A 16377-nucleotide genomic window follows, 5' to 3' on the forward strand; every position below is an offset into this window, starting at 1 on the left:
CATTGTTGACTTTTGAAATTAAACAAAGCTGAGTGGCGTGATAAGCTGTTAGCAAGCTCTAGCGTCTCCCGCTGACTGACGGCTGGGCGGGGTTTTCCGGGGGAAGTTTTCCGGCGGAAGCCCATATAAAGAAGTGATACGTATCGAAAACCCCTGAAATGTCAGTTAGAACCGTAATCGAAAAAAATTAGCCGAAACTTGTACGAACCCTGGCGAAGTGCATTCGGCACAGAAATACTCTGAAACACGCCCAACTGCATTTTTGACACTTTGCCTACGTTTAGCATGAGGAAACAACTCTATAACTGTGTTAATAAGTCAGAATGCTTGAAATACCATTAAACCCCCCCTTTAAAACGGGCAAGTATGTAAAAAAGTATTTTATATAAAATAACAGAATTGAGTTATTCAGACTACACTACATTAAGTTATTCAAACTATGCTAAATCGAGTTATTCAGACTACACTACATTGAGTTGAGGCAACTAATTGAGTATTGCCATTTACTTTAAATTGAGTTGGGCTAACTCAATATATTTTTATTGTGTAAAGCAGTTTTTTATGAGTTAGGGGTACACATTCATATTGGATGAAAATCCTGCCCGCAATTTTATTGAGTTAATCCAATGAATCTTTTTTTTTTTGAGTGTGGGATGTTTTCATGTGTGTACCTTTAAATGCAAATGAGCAACTGGGTCTCATTCATTAAGCATGCGTAAACACAAATTTGTGCGTGAGATGTGCTTACAAATTGTGATTTAACAAAAAACGTTTGTATCTAAATTTCTTCAAAATGTACGCAAAAATTCAAGAATACCTAAAAGCACTCGTACACTATAATCAAATAATGTTGATACAGTATATACAATTTACATGATTATATTTTATATTATAATATTTTCTGTATTATATATTATTATGCATTATTATTATTATTATTATATACATTATATTATACATTATTATAGCCTACTTTTTTTCCACACATATAAAGAAGATGCGTGTAATGACAAATCTTCACTCGTTCCTTCCTCACTTTTTAAATCTCTATATGAAAGCGTCTGCTTAATGCCTAATGTAAACATCATGTTAACGTAAGTCCAAAGTCAATCACTTGATCTCCTGTCCGTTTTATTTTAGATACAGATGCGCATCTCTGTCATATTAATTTGTAAACACATCCAATACTTCTTTAATGTTACTTCGATTGGTGGACAGAACTGGCTCCTTCCTCCAAAAACAGCAAAACCTCCCAAATAAAAAATGCAAAGCAAAACCAAACTTTACAGATAATAAATATGATCATGGATTTCTTTTTCGAGCTCTTTTACTTCTATGACAAACTGCGCTAACATTTTCTGTGAACCAGCCCTTATATGGAGCTGGGCGTGTTTTATGCAAATTACAAACCTTGTGCGCACAGCCGCTCATGTAAAACAGTCCAAATTTACTAATGTAAGAACAAGTATAAGAACAAATTCATGAGCGTACGCACGTGTCGTGAAAAAGGCGGAACGTTTTTGTGAAAAGTTCAAGTGTGCGTATAAATACGAAAAACGTACGCAATTATTAGTGAATTAGACCCAGGGAGTGCTTTCGGCTAAAAATAGATCTGATTCATGTGAATACAGTCTGAGACAATAGTCAAACAAACACATTTAGAAAAACTTTTGTGTAAAATTAACCATTCAGACAGTGGCTGTGGGCGGGGCTTTGTTTGTGTGACATCACATTAACAAGGGAATCTAAGCGGCATGCCTAACACGACTGCTCTAGTTATGGGGATTAAAAAATAATGAGAGGGTGGATTTTTTATATCGTAGTGTGGTTGTGTTCACACATTGCCAACACACATTTATGTCCAGACACTTGCTTAATATGTGCCCTTTAAGTTCTAGGAGATTTTAAGAGCTATGGAAAGGTCATAGATCAACCGGTGAGATAACTTTAGGTCGAACAGACGCAGATAATTGGCAAACTTTTCTCACACCCTTAAAGAATGTGTTAAAACACTCACAAACACACACGCATTAAACATCAGGCTCGACACCTCAAGGCTTTGTTAAAAATGATCTCTTTCCCACATCGCTTTAAAAGCACTCACTTTTAACACGAGAGAAACAGCGAGAGACAGACAGAGAGAAACAGAAATGTCTCTAATGTCAATAAACCAACAAAAACAGTTCATTTGTATTCAGAATGAAAAACACCTTTGACTGTTTTATGTGATTTCTTTCCTCCAGAACAGACGGCAAAATAGTTTCAATGAACAGTGATGCTAAGAATGTTAATTTTAAAAAGTCTAAGTTTAATACTGATGGGGTTTTGTTAGTATGAGCAATGGCATTATATCGGCCTATCTGCATTGGCGGATAAAAGCTTTTTTCCCACTAATGGACATTTAAAAATGTCCTGCTACAGAAAAATGTGTACACAAATCTTCCATTATATTTGCAGTATTATATTTATATATAATATAAGATAATCATACCCAAAGAAAACCTGTATAAAGGAAAAAATAGTCACTTGCAGTCTCTTAATTTGTTCTTACGTCACTTTGTAAGAGATCCGAATACATGATGAGACTTCTGTTGAATCGATTAAAAAACATAAACCAACATTATTATAAACTTTTATATTATTATATCTATAGCTGTTGTATAGTTCATATGAACGTTGCAGAGATAACAGCTTTTCTATTTGATCAATCGTTTTCATAAACAAAAGTGTTCATCTCTATCCTCCTATGTTCAGTCTTTGTTTGGTCGTTGTTTGCATCTATGATGACCAGCACCAGATGATATATTTAATCATGAGTAGAGAGTGCTGTTTAATCTATAAATAACTGGACGGGCAATTCATCTTTCCGTGAATTTTTCTGTCAGTGAATCAGTCGGTAAACTATGATGGGCAGATTTAACAAATGTATCAATTTTAATGTAATATAATAGGCCTATTACATCTGCTCTAAACAATAAAAGTCGTGACAGGACATCCATCAACCCTATTTCTTGTCTTTTAACGTAAACTTTTCTCTCTAACATCTCTTTCAACACAGACAAAAGAAAGACAGAGAGTCTGCCACGATATAAGACAGTGAATCTGCTCTGACTTGTGTTTCAATGAAGGGATGAACCGGGGGAAAGTAACAAAGTGATTTTCTCCGAGCCCTGATAACATTTGGTTTCCAAACTATGACAGCATCTTTACGCAACCCTTGACAGAGCTGACAAATATCGCATTATTTTGTCATCGTTTTGCGTGTGTAGGTCCAGAAAGCTGTTTCAAACTATTCCTAAAGCGGTCATTTTTTTCTTATAATGCGTTGCGTTACTTGTTTCATGTGTTACAGTACTGATCAATCTACAGGTTATTTAGAGCTCTAACACATCTTGAAGTTTGACTTTTCAGAGTTTTTCAAAATAAAAGTAAATTGGGTTTAAATGTCAGGAGTTCCTGTCGAGACGAAAGTAACACTTGTTGTATATGTTGAACATTTATATTATTTTAATTTGATTTAATTTTCATATTTATACTGTTAAAAAATGTATTCTCAACAATTTAAGTTTGTACTGTCAGGTTGCTTTTGAAACATTTGATGAAACTGACATTTAAAATGAAAATGTAATGTTATTATTTTTTGCAAATATAAACGACAAAATATGTGTGCAATAACATATAAACAACGTCAAAGTAATGTATATTTACTAAAACAAGTGTTACAAAAACATCTATCTTGTTCTGTTGTGTTACTTTTGACCCACGTGTATTTTACTTTCGTCCCTGCTGACCGTGGGATAGTCACGGAATTTTTTGCTTATTTTTCGGTGGCATTCTCACGGACTGTCTTTTTCCGTGGCATTCTCACGGATTGGTTACTCAACTGTTTTGTCCTGTTTTCTTACCATTTTTGCATCGGTTTAGGGTTAGATTTACATGAAATGACATCCCTACCCAAACCCAACTCTAACCCCAACGCCAGGTGACAATTGTTTAAAGTTTAGAAAATATAAAAGAATAAATCAGAAAAATATAGTATAAACCAATAGTTAAAGTGACATACTAATTCAAACACCAAATCTAACCCTAAACCGAAGCGAAAATGGTTTAAAAATAGGAAAAAGCAGTTGAGTAACCAATCCGTGAGTATGCCACGAAAAAAGACAATTCACCACTACTGTTCAAAGTGAAATTATACTGAAGTCCTTTTACATTTGGTATTGATAGAGCACACTTGTGATTTATTGGCCACAGTAAAATATATCTCTGACTCAAACATTATCTTGTTTATGTTTTTCTGAAAAATAGTACTTTCGCCCCTGCTCTCCCCTACTGTTAGGGCTGGGAGGTATATCGAGTTTTGGTATTTTTTCTCAGCAAGATACAGGACGAGACAATATTGTCTATATCAGTATGGTCTGATATGAACCTCCTTATTTGCAACAGAAGCTCTGTCAGAAATGTACCCTAAGGTCAGACATAAGCTTTCAGCATGTTGTGCAGCTTTATGTTTTCAAACATGGAGGAAACCCCTATGAATTTTATTTTTACCATATGCTGTTATAATAAAGGTGATTGTGACATCTCACATAAAGCTTTGATTTGCATTTAAATATATATTCACATTTGTAAAAAATGCAGCCCTATATACTGTAGCTATTTTTCTGATACTTAAATTGTTCCAGTAGCTTAAATTGAAAGGTCAAAGATCAACCGCTGAGCTAAATAATAGCAACAATAATGTATGGTATGTGAAAAAATAAATAAAACCAAAAAAATACACAAAATAACTTTCTTTTTAGCATTGTTATAGGGGGTCTTTAAAAAGTAACTAAACCCTAATCCAACTTTTTTTTAGTTACTGATCTGTAAGAATGGGGCTTTATTAGTGGTGTTCATTGATTTTAGTCAGTTTTTTGACATTTGGATTTAAAGTGTTTCAATACTACAATATATGGTGTAAAAACTAGGGGTCAGATGATAGTTAGAGGGATGGATTTTTCAGTGCCTTAGCCGATGACCGATAAAGGCTGCCAATTTTCTTGAGCCGATATTTGGAGCCTATACCGCTTTTGCTCACTCAATTTACATCATAAAAATTACACAATGATGATGCCAAATTTTTGCAATTCTCGTGCATTATGTAATAATATTACTTTTCTAAAGTAACGAGTAAAGTAACGCATTACTTTATAAATGTACACATTAATATTTGAGTTACTTTTTAAAAAAAGTAATGCAAGTTACTTTTCAGTTTAATTAATTAAATTTAAAAATAAAATAATGTACTGAATTAAACTGAAGATATTAACGTAGAATTATACACTCTGTGCGTATGATCAGCTGTTAGACCGAGCTTTCGATGTTGTCATGGAAAGGTTGGTTGTTTTTAGTCACATGACCTGCAATCGCTTGCGGCTTCCAGCACTCTGTCTGTAAATAATGCCGGAAAAAAACGGCGAACTGGCAGCCACGTATCGGCCAATGCCGATACACATAAAACTCGCAAATATCAGTCTATCACTAGTAAAAACGTCTGAGTGCTGCCCTCTTCAGGTTGAACGGTGGCTACTGCAGTTGAATTTTCCTATTGGATGTTGGGTCCAAAAAATACCTCGTGACGTAAGCAGGTTCAAGCTCACCACGCCCTTGTTACGATCTCACCACACACTTGGTACGAGCTTGGTTCGTCCCCTCTATCTCCGTTGGGATCTGCCCACTTTTCTTGCATTTTTCAAATATTGCCAGTGGGTGGAGTCAGGCTCTGACCAGCGGTTTAGTTACACTTTAAGTGTTCTTGTAGCTCAGTGGTAGAACGTTATGTCAGCAGCACATAAGGTTGTGGGTTTAATCCCAAAAAGAGACAAAAATAAAATGTATACCTTGTTGGCGCATTTCTAAGCTTCTGAATATTTCAGTGAGCACGGAAGTGGAAAGACAATCATTTTGTCATAAATTTGCCTCGAACAGGTGCTCCTCGCAATATTTCTGACAGAGGACTGAAAAACATAAACAGAAGAGTTGTCCAAGAGCCAAGGACCACTCGTGGAGAGCTTTAAAAAGACATGTAATTAGCAGATACTGTTGTCTCAAAGAAAAGAGTAATGAACTCCACCGCCATGACCTCAATGCACGCTCACCACGCAAGACTCCATTGCTGAAAAAAGCATGTTAAAACTCGTTTAAAGTTTGGAAAAAGCCAGTGAAATACTGGGAGAATATAGTGTGGTCAGATAAAAGAAATTGAATTCTTTGGATGCCATACACACCATGTTTGGAGGAGAAATGGCATTGCACATCACCCCAAAGAAAAGGTTGGAGGTGGGAACATCGTGGTCTGGGGCTGCTTTTCAGCAAATGGTACTAGTGGCAAACTTCACATAATTGAAGGAAAGATAAATGTGCAAATTCATGGTGAAATTATTGTCTTTACTTCTGTATTGTGGCCCAACAAAGCTTAGAAATGTCCTATAACCACTTGAGTCTTGAGACAGCTCTTTGCTTTTACCCATCATGAGATGTGTCTTGTGTGACAACTTGGCAATGAGACCTTTTTGTAGGGCATCAGTTGGGACTGAACAAGCTGATATTAATTTGCACTGACAGGGGGCTTGATTGCTTTTTAATTACTGATAGTTTTCAGCTGTTGTCTTGCCTTTTTGCGCCTCCCTTTCTTCGTGTTTTCAATACTTTTTCCCCGTGTCATCTCACAATGAGTGCGTTTACATCGTCTTACGCGATTATGCTTAATAAACTCATAACATGTGGGGTCAATGCGTAAAATAGTTTTCTTTTATCGGGGAAAGCCCATTAACGGCATATGCAAAAAACGACTAGTTCACAAGTATTTTTTTGCTCATTACCCCGATTTTGTGTTGCATGTAAACACTTTAACACGCTTTCTCACGGTTTTCTTCATGTGCACGTCTCTGCGTGTGACGTTTATCTTTCACACGCGGAGACATATGCACATGGAGAAAACTGCAAAAGTAAGCGCAAAGTAACGCATAAAAGTCTCCAAAAACTGTGAAAATTAAAGTTTATGTTATATTTACAGGTTCTGCAGACGTGAGAAGAAATAAAACAGGATAGCGTAATGCCCCGTTTGCACGAAGGAAAGACGCAGATATTTCCCTGCGGTTTGGCCCCTCATTTACACGAAAACCCCGCTTTTACCACAGAAAATTATTATTTCTAAAACCTCCGGCCAAAGTGGAGATTTCTGATAATCCTGGTTATGTGTTGCCGTGTCAACTGGGAGAAACAGGGTTTTAGGTTCAAAAACGTCACATTATGTGCCAAAAAATGCTTAACGTCATGTGAGTGCCCTGTGTTTGCTGTTTTGAAAGGAACAGGAAGTCGCTTGTGTTATTCGTTGGTGTCGATTCTGAGGATTTTGATTGGCTTGCATGGCTTTATTCTTCTCCCTACACTGCCGCCCATAGGTTGGGCATAGTTATAATGGCGCTCGACCACGTATTTATGCGGGTTGATGTAAATGACATGTTTTTTTTAACAAAGTTGTGCGCATGATGTTATTATTGAAAATAGGGATGCTTAACGATTAATCGCGATTAATCGTAAGCAGAATAAAAGTTTTTGTTTACATCATATATGTGTGTGAACTGTGTATAATAACTTTGTATAAATAAATGTACACACATGCATGTATATGTTTTAGAAATGTTTACATGTGTATATACATTTGTATATGTATGTATAATTTATATTATATATAAATATAAATACTTAATATATACTTTTTTTTCTTAAAATTATACATGAATGTGTTCATATTTATATATATACATATTTATTATACACAGTTTACACACACATATGTGATGTAAACAAAAACTTTTATTCTGCTAACGATTAATCGAGATTAATTGTTTAGCATCCCTAATTGAAAACCGAGGCGGAGAAAAATTGGTTTCTCTAAATACCCGGCTATGTGTAAATAAATTTTTTGCTAGTTATCCGCTTATTCTGTGCATGTAAACTAGGGCTGGGTATCGATTCAGATGTTCCAGATCGATTCGATTTCGATTCACAAGCTATCGGTTCGATTCCGATTCTCGATAAAATTTCCGATTCCGGTTCTCAGGTAGGTTTTTATACTCGATTCTCGATTCAACTCAATGAATATAGATTTAATACACATACTATATTAATAAAAAAGAACAGTGAACAGCAGTTTACAAGTGGGTAATTAATAAAAAGAAATTAAAAGCCACAACACGTCTTGCTTGCGAAATCTAAAATGCTTCCATTCCTCCATTCAATGCTGAATAAAATATGAAAAAATCGATTCTGCTCTTTGAGAACGTTTTAAAAAACGATTAATCGAAAAATCGATTTTTTTGCCCAGCCCTAATGTAAACACACTCATTATTACACATAACTTAATTTCTGAACTTTTTTGTATGTATGGATTACTTCGGTTGTTTACCAACACCTGGTGAAAATTTCTTGTCAATAGCGCGTTTGGAAATATATTTAGTGAGAAAAATGGTGACATGTCCAATACTTATTTGACCCGCTGTATATAATATATAAACATAAATGTCAATATGTATTTTTTCTCTTTGTTTGTAAATCTTTTACACCTGTATTTGTCTTTATAAATTTCTATGTCTTATTATTTCCCGAAACTTAGTTTTGCACTACACAGCATATCTTACACTTGTTGATATTTTCAACCCAGCATTGGGTCAAAAAGGGTCGAGCCAAGCCGTTGGGTTCATACCTTTTTGACCCAGCGCTGGGTTGAAAATAACCCAGAGTGTACTTGAGTATTTGCACTACTACTATAAAGCCAAGTTGCAAACGCTTCGGCAGCAATACAAATGTACAGTTTTTGTTGTGCCAATGAAGCACATTTGAAACTGAAAAATGCGAGTATGACAGAAAGTAAATGTCGTTTTAGAAGACTACTTTTATAATAAAACAAACCTGAGTGACAAAAGAGCAGAACAGAGTGTTTGATCACTACAGTATAAAAAGACTGTAGTGGAGTTTGTCATTCATAGAGAGCAACAGTAAATGGCGTCTTACAAACCTACTTCAAAGCCTAGCCACATCAGCCCTGGAATCAAGCACATGTTCGCTTTTCTTTTGAAGATTAAACACAGACTACTGAAGTCTTCTCAGTCTTTTACGCACATAGAGACACTCAGAGTAATGAGTCTACACCGGGTTTATTATTGAAATTCTTTCTGGGCGAATCTCTGAAATGAAATATTCTTTATGTAGCACCATTGTGACATTTTCATTACAAATGATTTGCCTCTAAATGAACGTTACTGCAATGCAAAGGCCCTCATTCCCTTATAATACAATGATATATTATTTAAACAAGTATTTATACATCCTGGTAATATGGGACCTTAACCAATCTTTCCGTCTCTCTTTGCAGTTTGTTCGCAGTATTCCCGCGGAGTCTTCGCCATATTCGGCCTGTACGATAAGCGCTCGGTTCACACATTGACGTCGTTCTGCAGCGCCCTTCACATCTCCCTGGTGACTCCCAGTTTCCCCGCGGAGGGCGAGACGCAGTTTGTGCTACAGCTGCGACCGTCCATCCGAGGAGCCCTGTTGAGCATTCTCGACCATTACGACTGGAACCGATTCGTGTTCTTGTACGACACGGACCGAGGTAAGAAACGCACCTGTCGCTGGAAACCTCAACAGACTGGAACATCTGTCTTCCACAAAGCTGTCTCATTTTTTTTATATTATGACTAATTAAATGATGTTACAAATAACATTTTAATAGCTCAGTTTAAACATATTTAGCAATTTTTTATTTTATAAAAGGTAAGAAAGAAATGGTTCTGTTGGCAACCTTTGACTTAAAAGGTACCAAAAATGGTTCTTCTATGGCATCACTATTAAGAACTCTTTTTAGAACCGTTTTTAAAAGTGTAAAATAAATGAAGAGCTCAGATGCGCAAGCCACTAAACGCCACCTGAGATAATGATTTTGACCTAATGCTCTTGGCATGTATTATACGTTCATCAAATACTTTAGCTTCAAATCTGCATAATCCCGGCCTCAGGCCATTGCAGATATCCTGGTTAAAAAATAAGGTTAAAGATATTGGTAAGAATCCATTAAAAGTCACAACGATTTTTCAGTAAAGTCCTCTACTGTAAGTGCACGGAAGAATCATTTGATAAATGGTGGCACGAGTATGACGTATTTCAATTGTCGAGCTGCAAGAGGTTTTTGGAAGGTTTACCAGATATATGTGACCCTGGACCACAAAACCATTCATAAGCCACATGGGTATATTTGCATCAATAGACAAAAAAAATATTGTATGGGGCAAGATTATCGATTATTTTTATGCCAAAAATCATTAGGATATGAAGTAAAGATCATGTTCCATGAAAAAAAATTTAAATTTACTATTGTAAATATATAAAAAAATATTTAAGAAATGTTTGAAGGTTTATATACAATTTTATATTTTTATATAATTTATATTATATTTAAATATAAATATTTATTATATAATTTTTTTAATTATATGTGTATATGTGTGTATTTATGTATGTATACATAATTATTATACACAGTACACTCATATATATTTTGTAAACAAAAACTTTTATTCTGTAAACGATTAGTTAGATCACTAGTATTTATTATTAGTTATGTGTTGCTAAGGTCTTTATGTGGATGACTTTAAAGGCGATTTTCTCAATATTTAGATTTTTTGCAGCCTCAGATTCAGTGGCGGCAGGTGACTTCTCTTCCAAGGGGCGCGATTTCAAAATGTGTGTTCGGAGTGTGTTTATGATAAAAGAAACGCTCAAGTTGAAAAAATGCACTTAACTTAACACTAAACTCTGATTACACATGAGATTAAGCGAGTATCTGGCAAATGCGAGGGTCTCTTTTATCATAAACCCCTTCGAAGTGTCTGCAGCAGGCCCGTATTTCGACATGACACGTGATGCACATAGGTTTTAAGTTTATTTCATTTATAAAGCACATTTAAAACAACCTTGGTTGACCAAAAGTGCTGTACAAAATCACCTATGTCCATCAACAGTAGTAAAAAATAAATATTCGCACAAGAGAACATTAAACGCACAAGAAAACAGGTATGTTTTCAAATAATTTTTGAACACAGACACTGTGGGCGAGGTTTTAATAGATAAAGGCAGATTGTTCCACAACTTTGGCCCAGCTACTACCAAGGCTCTGTCCCCCCTGCATCGAAGTCTGGATCTAGGTACCCATAATCGATGATTGGCCTGTGATCTCTGATCTGACTGAATTTTGCTCAGTAAACAACTCTCACAGGTATTGAGGAGCGAGATTGTTTGAGGTTCTTGTAGACAAACCTTTAAATTTAATACGATATTGAATCGGTAGCCAATGCAGTGAATGTAAAATAGGCGTATTGAGATCCTGTTTGCAATTTGAAATGAGATTATAAAGTCTATGGATAGACGAGACAGGCAACTTGTCATACAGCAAATTGCAGTAATCAAGCCGTGATGAAATAAAAGCATGAATTACTATCTCAAAACTCTTCTTACTTAGGAAGGGTTTGACTTTCGCTAATCTTCGGAGGTGGTAGAAGCTGGACCTGATGACAGTATACATTTTTTTTCTTCAATTTTAAACTACTGTCCAAACAAAAGCCCAGATCTTTAGCAACAAAAGAACGGTAAGGGGTTAGAGAACCCAAATCCACAGTGCTCAGATCAGTTTTTTCGGTTGGCCCCAACAGGACAATGTGTATTTTTGATTTATGGCAGACCTGTGATTACGCATAAATGGTATGTAAAATACCCCGAATCTCCTAAATATCAAGCCAATGGGTAACATGTATAATGAAAACAGTAAAGGACCCAAAGTTAAGCCCTGAGGGACACCACTTGTATCATGTGCAACAGAAGAATGCTTCCCTACTAAAAATTTTCTGTTGGACAGGAAGGACCAAAAGCAGCCAATTACGATGCCTCTAACACCAATGCAGCACTTGAAGTGAGACAGCAGGATACCATGGCAGGTTCATATGACGTGCCGAACACATGATGTGACATGACAAGCCACACACATGACAGGCTAAATACATGTTTTGACAAGCTTTGCATAATGCGCCCTTGAAAAATAAGTCACCGGCTGCCACTCCTTAGATTCCAGATTTTCTAATAGTTGTATCACTGCTCAATATTGTCCCATCCTAACAAATCCAAACATCACTGAAAAGCCTATTTTTTCAGCTTTCATATTGTCACCTTCCTAAAGTAATTGCCTAAGTCATTTTTTCAGGTTTCTCAGAAAACACAAATAAATGGAACTAACTTCAGAGGTTGAGTAGATTTGTGTTCTTCTTGATGCAGCTGCCATTTAGAAAAGCTTGTAAATTTGTCTGTCTCAGTGATTTAGGCAAAATAAAGCAGCCTAAGTCATACTCTTGACTTAGACCATTATACTACAGGGGTAGAATAGCATGATCTATTCAAATGAGGATGTTGCGATTTTACCAGACGTGGCCAGGATCTACAGGATATGACTTATGCAACAAAAAAAACATTTAATTAGTTTAGGAAGGTGACGATATGAGATATTATATATATATATGTATTTATATTTATATATATACACATCTCAATTTCAAAAATATTTATATTTACGTTGAAGATCACAACTCTACTTGCAAGCCCATAACCTTTGGGGTTCCCCAGGGATCCATTTTGGGGCCACTCTTATTTTTCCTATACATAAATGATTTTGTAAGTTCCTTTAAGATATTTTATAAAATCATTTTTGTGGATGACACAAATTTATTTGCATCACACAGGAACCCAATTATTTTACAAGATATAGTCAACTCAGAATTAAGTAAAGTTGACTCCTGGTTTAAATGCAACAAACTGTCATTAAATGTCAGCAAAATAAATTTTATTTTATGCAAATCGAACAAAATAAAACATCTTAAAAATACTGCTGACTGCTTAAAGGAATATTCAATTTTCTTAAAAGAAAAATCCAGATAATTTACTCACCACCATGTCATCCAAAATGTTGATGTCTTTCTTTGATCAGTCGAGAAGAAATTATGTTTTTGGAGGAAAACATTGCAGGATTTTTCTCATTTTAATGGACTTTAATGGACACCACCACTTAACACTTAACTCAACACTTAACAGTTTTTTCAACGGAGTTTCAAAGGACTCTAAACGATCCCAAATGAGGCATAAGGGTATTATCTAGCAAAACGATTGTCATTTTTGACAATAAAAATAACAAATATCCACTTTTAAAGCACAACTTCTCATTTAGATCCGGTCGTCATGCACTAGCGTGACCCGACGCAATACGTCATCACGTCAAGAGGTCACAGAGGACGAACGCGAAACTCCGCCCCAGTGTTTACAAATGTGGTGAAAGAGGACCGTTCCTATGTTGTTGTATGTCAACTGATACTAATTAATGTCTTTGTGTCAGTTTATTGTTTACAATGGTCCGCAAATGTGCGTTTTATATATGTAACACGTGACCTCCCTACGTCACTACGCATTTACGTTAGGTCGCGCTGGACCGGACCTAAACGAAAAGTTGTGCTTTAAAAGTGTATATTTGTTATTTTTCTTGTCAAAAATGACAATCGTTTTGCTAGATAAGACCCTTATGCCTCGTTTGGGATCGTTTAGAGTCCTTTGAAACTCCGTTGAAAAAATCTGTTAAGTGTTGAATTAAGTATTAATTGTTGGTGTCTATTAAAGTCCATTAAAATGAGAAAAATCCTGCAATGTTTTCCTCAAAAAACATAATGACATCTCGACTGAACAAAGAAAGACATCAACATTTTGGATGACATTGTGGTGAGTAAATTATCTGGATTTTTCTTTTAAGAAAATGGAATATTCCTTTAATTAAAATTAATGGAAAGGTGATAAAAAGAGTGTGTTTTACTAAAATCTTGGGACTTACCTTTAAATGTCATCTTGTAAGTCAAAATATGTTGTCTTGTTTTATAAGATCAGACACTTTCTTCCTCTATCTGCTCTTCTTATGTTGTACAAAACTATCTTTGAACCGCATCTTAATTATTGTAATGTGATATCGTGTAATACCTTTACAAGTCATCTTAAAAAACTTGTATCTTTGCAAAAGAAAGTAATAAGGGTTTTGTCCTGGTCAGAGATAAATTATTGGCCCCCGCCTATAAGCTTTTTTTAGCTTCTTTGGGCGACCCATTTCACTATACCCAAATAGTTTTGTATCCTTAACTGTATTATTGTAATGTGTGAAATAAAGAAAGAGTATACATATTATTGACCAAATGTTGAACCTTTTACCTATATTCAGAAAGGACAGTAAAAAGTGACTGGTAATTTTTTTTAGAAGTGAAGATTTTTCCACACACTCAGAAGGTGAAAGACAGTCAAATACCTTAAATACTAAAGTGAAATGAATAAAGTGACAAAATGCCTGTGAAAATAAGGCATTTCAATTACTGACTAATAACCTTTTCATTGCCATCAAAGTGAAATTACTAAACTTAAACATAAGAGCCTGATTAAAAAATGCTAATTTACCAAAAGCTTGAGACGCACTTAGAGGTTTTTCATCTGAACTCTTCAAATGTTCAGATTCACTTCCGGCTAATAAACTTTTCAAAGCATCTTCACTTTAACACAACTGCGCATTAGAAAGATAACTGTATAAAACATGTTTTTTTCTTATAAATGAATCATACATTTCAGCATGCTGAATAAACTTAATAAAATCAATTGAGCTCCATAAACGCACACACATATATATACTTGTTACTTGGCAACAGTGTTTAAGTCGCAGCTGCCGTCTAATTTTTCGCCTGGCACCATGGGAACCCCATAGCGATGCGAGACCTGTTCGTGTATTTGTGTGGTTCTGTGTGTCAGGCAGCCAGCTTAGCAGAAGGAGAATTTCTTGACATTAAATGTGTCCTCGTCCCATGCCAGGACTATAGTTGGCTCTTCATCTGTTTTGGATTTGTATGGCCACAGAATGGCAAAAAATCTCCTGCCTGCTGTCGGTCCTCTGTTTCTCCACGGCGTGGAGGTCAGCGAAGCGCTAACCGTTCATCCTCCAGCCCAAAGCGGCGTGGGCCGCAAGCCATTCATGCGCTCGACCGTGATCTCCAGCTCAAAACTGAGAAAGAGAAACTAATGGATGTGCTCACATCCGACCCTCTCCTCCCTCACCCTTCTGTTTGTTCTTCATCCTCATTACCTTCTCAAGTTGTGCCTAATAAGTGCTGATGTTTGAATTTGAGCGCTATCCTCCGGAGACCCTCATCTCAGTTGGCATTGATTCCAAGGACAACAACGCAGCATCTTTTTCCCACCAATTTAGCCCTCACGTTTTGTTGACTCCCATCATTCCCAAGGTGCTGAGATGCGTTCTTCTCATTCAGACGCACTTGGTTTAACCTCGCACCTCTTTTGGCAGATCTGCATTGCAGACGACGCTAGCTCTTCCTGCTAAAACGCCTTTATTGCTCCCTTCTGCCCACATGTGAAATGTCTCTTTACACGGGAACGTCTGGCTTGTCTGGAGACATTAGCATCACTGGAAGCTGTGATATGAAGTCAGTAAGGCTATGAGTAACAGAGATCTATTCATTTATATCTCATAAACTCATGAAAGCTCACAGACTGTGTGAAGCCAAGAGATGGGCACATATAAATTAAATAATGTATATTAAATTATAATTTAAAATATTGCAACAGCCAAAATATTATTTTCATTTACTAGCACATGCATGAAAAATTATTTTAGCTAATGTCAAAGCAAATTGAAAAAGTAATGCCAACAACTGTAAATAGGGGGAAACTTTCTACTAAACCCCCCAAAATTTATGAAACTTTACTGAATCCAGTAATAGCTGAAAATCAACTATCATCAAACATAATTAAATTGATATACCAACACAATATTTTGGCAATTTGTACAAACTTTATGAAGTAGCTAATTTTTATAAATTTGTTTGACCAAAAGCACACATTTTTGTAAGATTTTTTTGCTCCTGTGACGTTGACATTAGGGGGCAAAGTAAGGTATTATTATTGTTTTTTTATTTTTAAATATTCATACGTTTTGTATGATTCACTTCATACAAATATATACAACTCAGAAAATACATACAAATGCCCGTAAGATCAGGATAAATATACTAACGTTGATGTTAGGGGCTAGGTTAGGTGTTCACTGCAAAAAATGACTTTCTTATTTAGTATTTTGTCTTGTTTTCAGTAAAAATATCTAAACATTCTTAAAATTGAGATGGATTTTCTTAATGATCAGAATGACCTAAGAAAATAAGTCTAGTTTTTAGATAAAAAAATATAAACTTTAAGTAAATT

At 35.6% G+C, this 16377-nt stretch overlaps 1 protein-coding gene across 10 annotated transcripts in view; it reads left to right on the top strand.

Annotated features, from left to right (window-relative positions):
* The window catches only part of gria4a (glutamate receptor, ionotropic, AMPA 4a), a 120051-nt gene that overhangs the window by 26330 nt on the left and 77344 nt on the right, over nt 1-16377 (top strand). For all 10 annotated transcript variants that reach the window (XR_010542750.1, XR_010542749.1, XM_065280405.1 and 7 more), the window contains exon 3: nt 9419-9658. Coding sequence is in view for 8 of the 10 variants with exons in the window: in XM_065280405.1 (XP_065136477.1) it covers nt 9419-9658 (240 nt within the window). In the remaining 2 variants the exon portion in view is untranslated. The remainder of the gene's footprint in view (nt 1-9418; nt 9659-16377) is intronic.

Source organism: Paramisgurnus dabryanus, chromosome 8, assembly GCF_030506205.2.
Source record: "Paramisgurnus dabryanus chromosome 8, PD_genome_1.1, whole genome shotgun sequence".
NCBI lineage: Eukaryota > Metazoa > Chordata > Actinopteri > Cypriniformes > Cobitidae > Paramisgurnus > Paramisgurnus dabryanus.